Source organism: Euprymna scolopes, chromosome 6 (genome assembly GCF_053919585.1).
Source record: "Euprymna scolopes isolate OS-2025 chromosome 6, ASM5391958v1, whole genome shotgun sequence".
In the NCBI taxonomy this organism is placed as follows: domain Eukaryota; kingdom Metazoa; phylum Mollusca; class Cephalopoda; order Sepiida; family Sepiolidae; genus Euprymna; species Euprymna scolopes.
The window spans coordinates 45,905,641-45,920,794 of record NC_136487.1 but is presented as its reverse complement, the minus strand read 5'-3'; the positions used below and the strand labels follow the sequence as shown (position 1 = coordinate 45,920,794).

The 15,154-nt window shown below is 32.1% G+C and overlaps 1 protein-coding gene across 1 annotated transcript; it reads right to left on the bottom strand.

Annotated features, from left to right (window-relative positions):
- Positions 1 to 2,243: 2,243 nt before the first annotated feature.
- Positions 2,244 to 8,659, bottom strand: LOC145278169 (asc-type amino acid transporter 1-like). The gene is made up of 3 exons (XM_080130449.1): positions 8,526 to 8,659; positions 6,493 to 6,767; positions 2,244 to 2,373 (listed from the first exon to the last, which is right to left on the bottom strand). The coding sequence occupies exons 1-3, from the start codon at positions 8,637 to 8,639 to the stop codon at positions 2,244 to 2,246; spliced, it is 519 nt and encodes a 172-aa protein (XP_079986575.1). The 5' UTR covers positions 8,640 to 8,659.
- Between the last annotated feature and the right edge of the window lie 6,495 nt (positions 8,660 to 15,154).

Sequence of the window (15,154 nt, the reverse complement as noted above, 5' to 3'; positions counted from 1 at the left end):
GATAGATGTGGGGGCCGACAACTTTAGAGAGACACAAAGTAATATGATAATGACCAAAGACGGATGACAAACATCAGATGAGATTTAGTTAAACATAAAAACAGCAAGTTTTATTTAGACAGAAAGGTGCAATTGCAAATGGTTAGATTCGTTTGATGATATAAAGGGAGACAACTTAACATTGCTGGTGTCTTGTGAAAACTACAGTTCCCTAAAAAAATATATAAAAGATAAAACAACAAAATTAAAATTAATTCATTGCAACAAGTCTCTCAGAATTTCAGAGGAGGCTGCCATCTTTATCAGACAATCATTAACCTGCTCTCGATTGCTGATCCATTTAGTTTGAATTTCCTTCTTCATCATCATTTCCTTCAGTCTGACCATCTGAACTCTTAGATGTAGTCAATAAGCCACAGCAACAAATAAGATCACTCTAAGAATCTAACACAAAGAACAGAAATCAAAGGGAAACATAAGATGCCTCTTTTAAAACTTGTTTAGAACAAGGACAGGAGGAAATCAGAAAGTCAAGCAAAACGGTGAATGCCAGCCCGATTATGGAACGAAGGGTAACAGAAAATTGGTGTTACACCTGCATCAAATATTTTTGTAAAATAAAATATAAATATACATTTTTGAATGAATTTTAATAGTAAAAAGTGTTATTCTATGATGTAGATTGTTGGGAAGTGTTAATCGTGTATTAAGTCCCGTGATTACAATGGTACAAAAAATGGCGTCTCCGATAGGATGTATGAACGCACTAAACAATTCAAACAATTTAGACTATGGATAGGATGCTTTGAAGAGCTGGCCCAAATAAAGATATTTAAAAATAAAGAAAGTGAAGAAGAGCAAAATGAAATTACTGGCAACGGCTGGATGTGAAGCAATCCAGAAAGTTTCAATGATGGCATATCCAAGAAATTTGGAAGAGCTGACCTTAAAACAAATAGCGAATATGAGACGAAAGAAAAGGGTAGTCATCAAGAACGAAATTTCTGAAAACAAAACAACACCTCGGTGAGTCTATTGTACAATTTGTATACCGATTAAAATGAAAAGCAAGATATTACAAGTTTAAACAAGTGAAGCATGCAGGGTCCCCCGTGAGTGCACAGTGAACGAGGCATAAAAAAAATGACTAAGTTCAGGACCCTCCCCCCTCCATTTAGCTTCAAAAATCCCCAGGGGACGTCAAATCCTAGTGAAAATGAATAAATGGTGCAGTTTTAATCCTTAACATATGTAAATTTGAGTTCTGCACCATGCAAAAAAAAGAAAGGACTAAGTCCATCATTTGCCCCACAATTTAGCCCCAAAAGTGCCTAAGGCCTTAACATATTTAAATTTGAGTTCAGCACCATGCAAAACTGCTAAATAGACATACACAGAAAATTTTGGACAAATATAGTAGAATAGTCCCAAAAATGGAGTGTTTTTATATCAGCCATTGGTGCACACCCAAGAGTTATTGCAGTATATAGAAACAAAATTATATAGAAAGCATGGATAAACAAAATTATATAGAAAGCATGGATAAACAAAATTATATAGAAAGCATAGACAAACAAAATTATATAGAAATCAGTTACAACTTTTCAGAAAGTTTTATAAAAATCCAAGGCATCAATTTTTTTGAATAAGCACAAAAGTGCCAATTTTAGCCATTTTAACCTGAAAGACACCCCTAGGGGGCAACCGGAGTTTTCCCGGAAAATTCATTCTGTTTCATTTTCGCTCATATCATGTTTAATGTTTGTGCAAAAATTCCAAGGCCTAGTTATTGGGAAAAGTGCGAACAGACAAATGGACAAATGGACAAGGGTGAATTTACAGGTCCACTCTCCTTTTGTCGAGGGACCAAATAACTTAGCGCCAGTGAAATGCGCCAAGAAGATGAATTAATCATGCAACAGCACCTTAAAAATGGAATTTCTTGATAAAATCTTCAAAGGTTCTACTGCAGAATACAGCTGGATGTGAAGCAACCCAAAAAGTTTCAGCGATAGCATATCCAAGAAATTTGGAAAGTCTAATCTTCAAAGAAATTTATGGGACTTGATCTGTGATTAACAGCATAGACAATTTAAAAATTGTTTTATATAATATGAGTGACATCAGATATGACATCAGCTAAAACTATTTCATTTAATTTCTTAGCATAATGGGGTTCCAAATGCACACTTGGTTTCTCAATTGCACATTTCAAAGTTCTAAATTTGATGAAGAGAGATTGTTTAGTACCACTTAGATGAATATGGAGCAGTTATTCCTTCTTCTTCCTTTTTCCAAGAAATTGGCAAATCAGTGATGCTTAGACACCTTTTCGTAAATTCAGCAATTTCTGGCAAACGATAGTAAAGCTTTCTGCAAAGAAGAAAAGAAACAAAATTTTATAAAACGAGAAAAAAAACTATTAAAATTATTTGTTTGAATTAGAAATAATCTTCTATTGACTGTTGATTGAAGTAATTATTCAATCAGGACACTTCTCTATTTGAGCATTTTTGTTTTGATTTTTGAAGAGTTTAAGCTCCTTATAAGTGAAGACGATCGTTAAAGAAAAAACAAAAGACAAACAAAATAAAAAAAAAACGAACACTTTCTTTTGATTACAATCTTGAAATAAATTAAAATAATTAACTTGGAATATTTTTGTTAAATTTAGAAATAAATTAAAACAGTCAATTTGGAATATTCTTTTTTTTTTTTTTCAAAAAATACTTAAAGAAAACAATCTGGAATTAATAAAATTAATCATTATTTGAAAAGGTGTTGTTTGTTGTTGTTGCTGTTTGGAAAAATGTGTGATTTTTAATTGTTTTACAAATAGTTTTCCAGCTAAATAAAAATTTCTAAATAACTTAAAACAGTCACTAGTGGAAAAAATGTGTGATTTGTTCTTTTCATTTTGAAAACAAGCAATTGTCATAATAAATTAAAGCAACATTCTATTTACAAAGCATTGCATTCATTTCCAGTGAATATTTCGTGGTTGTCTCCACTTGTTCTGAGTCAAACTCTTTATAAAAGGAAAAAAAAAAAAAAGATAAAATACAGAAATGCCCAAATCAGTACTATTATCTCAGATCTCAGATCTCAGGTAGAGATATCTTCAAATGTTAAACATTTAAATCTTATCTTACATTTCTATAAGCATCTTTGACCTGCATCAGTTACACAATTACGATCTATGTTCTTCTGCACTTGCATGTTCTTGCTCATGGAGCGATTGATACATGGTTCAGCCAGAACACTTTTGTGTGGGCTAAAAAAACAACTTTTTTTCCTGCTTTCTGTACAGTCAGACTATGAGCATCTTGTTAACAAGATGTCATATCCTTTTCTTTTTCTTTTTTTTTTCGCTAGGACGAAATAATAATAATAATAATAATAATAATAATAATAATAATAATAAAAAAATCTGGACTCACTCTTATTTCTAGAGTGCATGCATGTCTCCTAACCCAATATATTTTGTATTCCTGCTTTTCATAACTCTTTCCGGATAATCAACATCTGTTTAGAAATGATCTGTTTGTACTCTAGTAATTTTAGACGCTTGCTAGAATCAAAATAATTACTCCTCTTCTCAATTGAGTTATGTCTTTTACTAACGTTTTTCACTGTAACCATCAATATGTTAGATATACCTAAAAAAAGAAGAAGAAGGCAGAGTTATCGTTCCTGAGAAGAGAGAGAGTCGTCAAGCCAGTTTGAGAGGTAAATAAAAATGTGTCTCGCGTCATAGACACACATCCAGATGCTTCTATATTACAAGTAATTTGTTAAATAAATGTGTTAAAGGTTATACTTCGTTCGGTGATCATTTTTTGAGTGAATATTAAACAGATAACACGTATCATCAGACGTAACACAATGTTGATGAAATTGTTTGAATAAAATATTTAAATTGTAGAAGTTTATCTTTTTAACAAAAATTTGGTCACCGTTTTCTTTCCTGTTTAACAAGTCCACTACAAAATTGCAGTCCAAACAACTTTTCTTACAGTACAAGCCCTCTACTCTTCAAGATAAGAGTGTTGCAGTTGCACGGAGCTGATAAGTAAGGGTGCCAATCGGCCGTACAACTAAAAGAATAAGCACAAGGCAAAGTGGTAACAGCAACATCAAAGAGATGACAAACACAGATGAGCGAATAAAGACGAATGTTTTATTCACTACAGGACGGTAAATCGTGAGACAATGAAATTAATGCATCTAGGTCATTCAGAGTCAGAACAGGTCATTTATGCGCCTTCGAGATTGGTCCGGGTCATGTAGATGGGATCTGATGCTGGAACAGTTAGCCAGACATCAACAGGGCACTAGAACAGGTAGCTGGACGTCGATGGGCACTGGCAACTGGTAACTGGACATATGTGAGTATTGGAGCAGGTAGCTGGACATCAGTAGGTACTAGAAACTGGTAACTGAAATTAGTGGCTAGAACCGCTCGAGTTGCAGGGAGATGCAGGTGTGAGCTAGAGCCGCTGGAGTTGTAGGGAGCTGCAGAAGTGTGCTGGAGTCGGTGCTGCGCATAGGATGAGTTGAAACAGGAACAGGAATTGGAGTGGAAAGCTGTGAAGGGAGTTTCAGAAAGCAGGCGGCAGTAGAGAGTGGAGTGTGTTCCAGTAGTTTGTCAGTCATCCTTAAAAGGACAGTTTGAATCACATTAATAGTTTGGTAGTTAGCCCTAAAAAGGGCTGTTTGGGTACTGCTGTTGCTGCCTCTGACTTGACAAGAGCGTGTAAAGTCAGAGTTGAGAGTCTCCTAGCTATCAGGCTAAGGTGAAGATTTGCTGAAAAGTCATTCGCTTTTACGAAAAAACGTTCAGGTTACAGAAATGGGCTCATTAAACATACAAATCATTAAAATTAATTCCAGCCCTGATTTCTTACACTCAAAATGTCTAGGGTATTTATGACCGTTTATATATTAATCTTGGTCCAAAATTAAAGTTGGTTGTTTTTGTTGGATATGCGAATAAGAAAGTTTGTGTTTTTTTTTTATCGAAAAATCGTCACTATTTTAGCACATTTTATTTTGGGGCGAATTTGGGGAGTGTCAGCAACATGTCTGTCTTCCAACAGTCGTGTTTGTAATTGTTTGTAGATAGTAATCGTAAAGCTGAGACCACAACAAGAGCAAAACTACCTGTCCAACAGACAAATGTCAATCTTATATATCTATTGACTGCAGATTAATATTCACTTTATTAACGACACGATTCATTCCCATGATAATGAAAATTAGCAATGCAACCTATTGATGACAAAATAGTTTTTTAATATAGCATTTATTATCGAAATAATTATCAGGTTGCTTAAGTTTAATGGAATTTCATACATCCTCGGGGATCTCTTTTATAAGAAACTAGAAAGAATACCCATCCAAGAACGAGTAATATTAATTTTTGAACAGTTCTACACTACATTTATCTTACAAAGATTAAAATCAGATATAATGCTAAAAGATCTTATGTCTAGAATTTTAAGAAGTCACCAAAATCAAAAGGTTACTAAAATAATTCAAAGCCATCTCCAAAATTAAAACATCACAAAATATCAATGTTAATATCCCCCTCTATCAACTTATAACTTACCTTGTCATCCACAAAGACAACAATCAATAAAAATCAATAGTTGCAAAAATGTAAAATAGTTACTCAAAGTCACGATAAGAAAACAAAAGAAAATCATCCCCGAAATCAAAATGTCATTTTAAAAAATCAAAATGTCATTTTAAAAAATCAAAATGTCATTTTAAAAAATCAAAAAGTCATTTTAAAAAATCAAAAAGTCATTTTAAAAAATCAAAATGTCATTTTAAAAAATCAAAAAGTCATTTTAAAAAATCAAAATGTCATTTTAAAAAATCAAAAAGTCATTTTAAAAAATCAAAATGTCATTTTAAAAAAAACAAAAAGTCATTTTAAAAAATCAAAAAGTCATTTTAAAAAATCAAAAAGTCATCCTCAAAATCAAAAAGTTCTTTTTAAAAATCAAAAAGTCATTTTAAAAAATCAAAATGTCATTTTAAAAAATCAAAATGTCATTTTAAAAAAATCAAAATGTCATTTTAAAAAATCAAAATGTCATTTTAAAAAATCAAAAAGTCATTTTAAAAAATCAAAATGTCATTTTAAAAAAATCAAAAAGTCATTTTAAAAAATCAAAAAGTCATTTTAAAAAATCAAAAAGTCATCCTCAAAATCAAAAAGTCATTTTAAAAAATCAATGTTAGGAAAATTTATGTTTTAATTTCTAAGAATTACTAAAAATTCATTAAGAATTAAAATTAATTGAAAAAAAAATGAATATCAGAAAAAATCAAGAAGTCATCTAAAAAGTAAAAAAATATTCATAAAAATATTCAAAACATCAATTTCAGAAAAAGTAAAAAGGCACTAAATATTATGTGAATCGAAAAGTCACGAGAAAAAATCTTGCATGTTGATTTAATCTTTGCATTTGCTTAATATACAGTAGGATTATTTTAGCAAAAATTGATAAATTATTTTGTTTTCTATTGATTCGTTGATCTATTAAAATTTGCAGAAAATTGAACAATAGATATTCACCTATTTTTTCTGTAAAAGATCTTGGCTTTGGTTGCCAGCAAATACCGATTAAGTAGATTGGATAGCCAAGAAATGCGACAATGACACCAATCAGCATTTCTGTGGGTTTCTGATAAATGCCCAAGATAAGGACGGCAATAAAAAACAGAACGTGGGAGACGGGCATCCACATCGGAACCTGAAAGAAAAAAAAAGATCATTGACAAACACATATATTGACTAGCTGGACGCCTGGCGTTGCCCGTTCGTACAATAAGTTTAAACATGATATCCTAATTTATGCAAATTGCGTATGTATTATTCTTGAATCAATCCTCTATTGAATATAATATATTACGAGGACTAATTCGCAATAAATAAATAAATAAATAATGATAATGATAATGTCGTTCATCAAATTCTGTCTGTTATAATATCACGTCAGCTGATATTTGGGCTTGACGATCTTAAAAATAGTCTTTCTTCTCTTTTAAATAAAAAAAGAAGAAATTTTACACGGAAATATTTCATGTTACACCGGCCAACGTTACACTAGTGCAATGTAAAATATTCCCATATAAAAATTTTTCTTTTGTATCTATAAGAGAAGAAAGACTATTTTTAGGAACGGATTTTTTCGATTTTCAATACTTATCAGATGGATTTCTGTGCAAAACATATCTAAGAACACTGCCAGAAATATAAATTACCTTTGTGTGAAATTTGCAAAAGATAGGCTCAGCCATGTCGAAACTTACACACTTGCACGCATGCACGCACGCACACACACACACACACACACACACACACACACACACACACACACACACACACACAAAGTGAATTTTATATAATAGTAGAGATAAAATGAAATTCGTATGTCATACATTTAAAAGCCAAATTACAATGCAAAGATTTTGTAAAATAAACAAGCATTTATTTGTTTAAAATTAATATTTCGACATCATACCCCCTCCTCAGAATTTATTGTTTTTAACTTCTAATGCTATGATGTTATTAAAACAAAAATAATTTAGTAGTAAAAAATCCGTGTATTCTTCAACAGTGATGTTTTTTTAATGTCCGGGAGAGAATGTGTTGGCGCACGTTCTGAACAGGATCCACAAGAGAGTCGCCAACCTAATAGGTCCCGAACTGTCATCTAAACTTCAGCCTCTGTCCCACCAACGAAATGTTGCATCCCTCTGCCTGTTTTACAAGTATATTAATGGTGGATGCTCTGACGAGCTACAAGCCCTTGTATCCCCCCATCCCGACGAAAATACCCGCGACAAACCCGACAAGCAGCAAAGTCCCACCCCTATACAGTTGAGATCCCTAGATGTACGAAAGCCTTTCACTCTAATAGCTTCTTCTCCAGAACTGCAGGACTTTGGAATTCTCTTCCGGTTTCTGCTTCCCCAACTGTACTGACATGCAGAAGTTCAAGTGTAATGTGGACAAACATCTTGCTGCTAAACTCCCTACATAGTACCCCTGCAACTTAGGTCCCTGATAGTAGCCATCTACATCAAAGTGGCAACGTGCCTTGTTTGGGGGTGAAAATGTAATAAAAAATAAAAATGTCCCCCTATCATTTTTCCGCCATTATTGGCCATACTTAACTATTTCTCGTGTCTCATGATACCCAAACTATTTATTTATAAATCATCATTAAGCTTTAATAAAGTTGCGTCCTTTCGGAAGATGATAAATTCACGATTCAAAAGTCATTCACATTGCAACGTTCTCCCCTTTCTGAGATTGAAATTCTCTTTAGGATCAAAATACTTGCGTTTATATTGAAAGAACATTGTTCGAATGGACAGTGTGTATCTCTGATCTTTTACGTTCATAATAAACTGTATGGCGGTGAAAGGGTTTACTTATATGTAGATGTTGTTGGCCTTTTAATGTAATTGGTTATAAACTTGATAGATGGAGTGGAAGGTTTTACCTGATATGGACGGTGTATATTGGGTTTTTTGATCTTGTAGTAAACGAGAGCAATGGCGATGGCCAGAGCAACAAGACAGGAGATGAAGCTGACCAAATCAAGCATGAATTGCATCCCACCACTGAACAATACAATCAGCGACCATGCACACTGAAATTAGAAAATCAACAGATGTTAGTCCCTTTATATATATATATATATATATATATATATATATATATATATATATATATATATATATATATATATATAAGAGCAAATAGTTAATAAAACATGTTAAAAAACACTTTGAAAAAGAGTTAAAAACATATTTAATCTGAAAAGGAAAACACTAAATAAGTGGATAGTCCTTAATCCGCGGAGTTTCGAAGAAATACTTTCCTTCTCATCAGAAGGTAGGAATTAGCAAAATGCGGGATCAGATTTTGCTTGCAAAAGTATTTGATGAAACTGCAAGTAAGTCAAAGATCTTACTTGATAACAAAAAGTGAAGCAGAGGGAATATGGCGAAGAAAAAGGTGATTTCACGTGAATGGATAGTCTGGTGAAAGGTAAAGTATCCAATGAAGGTAAAATCCAAAAACGTAAATCCAAGAAAGTTAAATAAATTTCCATTCATACAAGTCAAGTCCAAGGAAATTGTTGTTGTTTCCTAGGTGTTAACCCAGTGAAACTCTAGTGTTTATAAAACAGTGCTCAATAACAAATAGAGCTGTATTATAGTATAAATTACTTTATTTATACAAACATTATTGGCTACATATGTGCATACATGTTTCAGCTGCGATCTCTTTCATGACCCAACTTCTCTAGGCCTCACATATAAATAAACTGTGTATACATGAAATAATAATAATAATAATAATAATAATAATAATAATAATAATAATAATAATAATAGTGCCATTCAAATTCCAGTATAGACCAATGGCCACTGCCAGCGAGAAATGAATCGTAAAAGGCTGTTGTGATGATGCAAATTTATTTGCAAATGCTATCGAAAGAGATGGAGAGAGCTGGACGTGTGGGGAAACTTGTTGTCACTCAGCTTCCAGAGAACACCACAGATTTCCACTCAAATCTTTTGTTGACTTGTGTGAAAGCTCCATGTGAGCCAATAATAATAATAATAATAATAATAATAATAATAATAATAATAATAATAATAATAATAATAATAAATGTATACACATAATATTATGAGAAAATATAGTATATCATGCAAATATTTTCATTATTTACTTCCACAGTGCTATATACTTTGTCACTCTTCTATTCCTTACTTCGCTGTTTAAATTTTCGGCAACCTACACCCAACTAGAAAGATCAGTCAAATAAATGTATTATTTGCGATTGAAAGTGTTTTGTATTTCTTTCATTTGACAATCTATTTGTTATGAAATATTATAGTTGTTCTTGCAATGCATGTGAAGATAAGCTACTATAAACATATGTATTTATTAGGTTGGTGCAAAAATAATGTTGTTTATATATATATATATAGTTGAACGTAAAAAAAAAAACGACATTATTTTTGCACCAAACTAATATATTGTATGAGGATCGACAGATTTCTTGATCAACACTTATGCGTTACATCCATTGTATTCCAGTATTTTCATGTCGTTTTTTCATACATTTTCATGTCATGTTTTCATACATTTTCATGTTGTCGTTTTTTCATACATTTTCATTTTGTCGTTTTTTAAATACATTTTAATGTCATGTTTTCATACATTTTCATTCATTTTCGTGTCATTTTTTCATACATTTTCATTTTGTCGTTTTTTAAATACATTTTAATGTCATGTTTTCATACATTTTCATTCATTTTCGTGTCATTTTTTCATACATTTTAATTTCGTTGTTTTTAAATACATTTTAATGTCATGTTTTCATACATTTTCATTCATTTTCGTGTCACTTTTTCCTACATTTTCATTTTGTCGTTTTTTAAATACATTTTAATGTCATGTTTTCATACATTTTCATTCATTTTCGTGTCATTTTTTCATACGTTTTCATGTTGTCGTTTTTAATACATTTTAATGTCATGTTTTCATACATTTTCATTCATTTTCGTGTCATTTTTTAATACATTTTCATTTTCTCGTTTTTAATACATTTTAATGTTGTCGTTTTTCATTCATATTCATATTATTATTATTTCATACATTTTCATTTGGTCGTTTTTTTAATACATTTTAATTTTGTAGTTTTTTATTAATTTTCATGTGGTTATTTTTTAATATAATTATTATTTTGTCGTTTTTTAATACATTTTAATGGCGTTCTTTCATACATTTTCATGTTGTCGTTTTTTCATACATTTTCACGTTGTCGTTCTTTCAGACATTTTCATGTCTTTATTTCATATATTTTTTATGTTGTGATTTTTCATCTATTTTTATGTTGCCATTTTTTTCATACATTCATACCGAGAGATCAAAGAGATTGGAGATAATATCGTGCAGTTTTAGTAGGGGAGGAGATGAATTGATCAATCAACCGACAAACATGCCTCGACAGACAGCTATCAACAAACGACTTTTGAGGGTCCTTTAACACACACACACACACACACACACACACACACACACACACACACACACACACACACACACACACACATTCAGAGCACACACACACACACACACACATTCAGAGCACAGTTGATTGATACACGATATAGTTTGTGTTGTTTTATTTTTATATTTGTAAGCCAATTCTGCGCCTCTCATCAATCGCAAATGTGAGAGACAACAAGACCAGAACGAGAAGCAGAATAGAAAATAAAATAGAAGAAAACCACAGTAAACAGCGTTGGGTCGGCGATTGATTGCCATATCATTGCATCCACATTTTATGGTAAAAATCGGAATGGAGATAATGTAAAAAAAAAAATAACAAACAAATAAACAAATAAAAAAAGCACAAAAGCTTCTTACCAAAATCAAAATAGATGGCCAAGGTGTCAAATGTTTAATATGAAGCATTCCAAAAACAAGAGGAGCTTGATTGTGTCGGGCAGCCGCGAAAAGAACCCTTCACGAAAAAAAAAAATTAATAAATAAAACAAAAAAAAACAAAGAACAAAAAATTATCAAACAGTTAATATTTCATTTGTTAGCAAAATTATTCATATTTTTATAATAATAATAATAATAATACTAATAATAATAATAATAATAATAATAATAATAATAATAATGATGATGATGATAATGATAATAATAATAATAATAATGATAATAATAATAATGATAATAATAATAATAATGATGATGATAATGATAATAATAATAATAATGATAATAATAATAATAATAATAATGATAATAATAATGATAATAATAATGATGATAATAATAATAATAATAATAATAATAATAATAATAATAATAATAACATATCTCATTTTTTGCGATTAAAAAGTTTTTCAAGTTTTCTTTTACAGTGTCAGTTTACTGAATAAATATCTGCTTTGAAATTTATCCATTTTGATTTTTTTTCTAAAAATGTATTTCTTTTCATTTTATTTGTTGATTTGGATCATTTTAGTTCAGTAATACCTTGAGATACGAATTTAATTCGTTCCATGACCGCCGACGTATGTCGAAAAATTCGTATTTTAAAATAATTGTTCTCATTGGAATTAAAAGAAACAGAATTAATCTGTTCCAAGCAATTTACGAAAAACATGTTCAAATTATGCTCAAATTACACTTAACGATCACTACAGAAAGATAAATACAGCAATAATTACACGGAAATTGATAGATAATAATAAATTTTGATAAAACAATAAAAAAATAGTTGTACTCTTCGCCTAGGCAAGTGTTAGCGTACGAGATGTCTACAAGGAGGCAAAGGGGAGTAGTAAGGTTACTACGTACACACACGTACATACTTACATGGTATGGTAACTAAAAAGGGCAAAGATTATACGCAATTGAAAACGTTGAATGAACTTGCAAAATGCTTAATATTTAAGTCTTAATGTAACAGAAATGATGAATAAAAATAAAGAATAAAATTGTAGCCATCTTACCCTGGAGACAGGGATGAGCGGCTGACGAAGGTGAGTTAGGAAAAGGAGGAGACAGGGAGAGAGGGCTGAGATATAGCTTAGGCTACAATACACATACAAACACAGAGAGAGACACACACAAACACACAGTTTTTTCTTGCTTTGCGTTTTGTACTTTTATTTTTGCTTTTCCTTTTATATATATATATATATATATATATATATATATATATATATATATATATATACATATATATATATAAATATATTGTCTTTATATAAGAAACTTTATTGCTGTCGACGTTTTATCTATCGAATCTGGATCGGACAAAAGCTCAATCAGCAGTTTCTTTCAGCCTATCAGAGAAGCAAAGACATTAAATATTTGGCAACTAGTCGCTGGAAGCCTTTTCACACACCATAATAAATGAACGGATTGTCTTTTCAGCCCAGTATTCAGTAAATTGTCACCGCGATAACGTAAGAGGACGTTTAACAGTTTGAACAATATGCTCTCTCTCTCTCTTTCTCTCTCTCTCTCTCTATCTCTCTATTTTTATCTCTCTCTACCTTTCTCTCGTCTCTCTCTTTCACACACATATACACACTTCGTGTCAAATAACCACTACTTTAAATAACTCGTGTAAGAATAATACACACAAGGTTCACTATTAATACTCACATAATCGGCAGGAGCCTGACACTTGCTGGGTTTATTTCAACCGAGATATTCAGGAGTTCACTCTATTGTCGAATTCACTTTTAGATCTTCTATGTTTGTAAATGTATATATTTTAATCTTAGAATTAGTCTTAATGTGAAATAGTATATAATTATTTTCGTAATCGAAGAACGCCGCAGCCCACACATACCATGAAAGCTACAGATTGGAAATCTTAGTCTCGTTTTGCCCTCCTTTGCACGCATGTGACTCGGGTTTCGAATCCTGAGTTTAAATAAGTTTTACTGATGAGCCTAGACGAAGGCAAAACTTCGGTCTGTGGCTTTCATAGTTTGTGTGGGCTGCGATGTTGTCTGATTGTGGAAATAATAATATATTTTAATGTGTATGAAATATTTGCAATCATTTGTCCATAGTTTGTATAAGAATAAAAAAAGAAGGAAACGTCTTACCTTGAATGACCCATGATGGAAGCGTTTAATGCTCCGATTGATGTGAAGGCAACGCATACTGATATCATGATAGTCAGAGGATTGTATAAACGTCGAATGAAAAGCTGGAAAGGAAGAGGATGATAGGAGTAATGGAGTATACTGTTAAGATTTGAAGACCACTGCGAGGTTTTACGATATAAATGCAGATTGATATGAGAGAGAGAGAGAGAGAGAGAGAGAGAGAGAGAGAGAGAGAGAGAGAGAGAGAGAGAGAGAGAGAGAGAAAGTGAGAGAGAGAAAGAGAGAGAGAGAGGCGGGGGAAGAGGGGAAAACAGGCAGACAGATATCGAGAAAGAGAGAACGAGAGAAAGAGAGAGCAGGAGAGAGAGATAAAGAGAGAGAGAGAAAGAGAGAAAGAGAGAGAGAGAGAGAGAGAGAGAGAGAGAGAGAGGGGGGGAAGTGTCTACACCCACTTCGCACACTGTTTCCTGAGAGAGAAAGACAAGGAGAAGGAATATGAGGAGGAGAGAAGAGCAAGAGAAAGGTGGGGGGGGGGGAGAAGGAGAGATAGGGTGAAAGGAAGAGAGAAAGAGTAGAAAGTTAAAGTGTTTTGTCATTTTTTTAATAAATAACTGGCTTTGCAAACTCACCTTTTCCTGGTTCAATTTTTTCGTCAGGGAAAAGTGAGTTTGCAAAGCCAGTTATTTTTGATGAGCTCAGTAAGTTACCCAGTGTATCAAATTTTTTGCTGTATTTGTTTAAATATGATTCTGAGAGAGAGAGAGAGAGAGAGAGAGAGAGAGAGAGAGAGAGAGAGAGAGGGGGGGAGATAACCCCTATCTACTATTATATAAAAGGAACCTTGTGTGTGTATGAGTTTGTTCCTTATGCACTCCTAAACAGCTGGACCGATGTTTTTAAAATTTCAATCAAATGTACTTTATGTGCCTGGCAGTGTTCTTAGATAGGTCTTTGTATCCGAATGTCTTCAATAAGTATAGATAATCGATAATTGAAAAAAAAATCCGATGAAAGAATGAACAGGCTATTTTGACTAAAGTTAACGCTTTATGCAGTTTAGCATCACAACTGCCTTCTGAGAAATTTTATTACTGCACAAGCAGAAAGGTCCAGCATATAAAATCAACAGTAGATTTTTTGATATGACAGAGGTGCGTTTGAAATGAATGTTTTTGTTTAGTGCACAATTGAACCATGACTTTTGCATTTTAAACTTTAATTCAATCCATTATATAAAATAATTTTATAAAATCAAGATTAGGTTCTCTACAGTGCAATGTAGACTACAATGTATTGTGGATTATCACTGCGAGGACGCATATGAAGCTTCCTTCCGGTGCACCATGGTGGGTCCCCATGACAATCGATTTGATTGAAAAATGGGCGGTTTCACCGATTTCAATGAAAATAAAACATGGGAAGGTGAAACATTCGTTGATCCTCATTCAGTCTAGGGCAACGT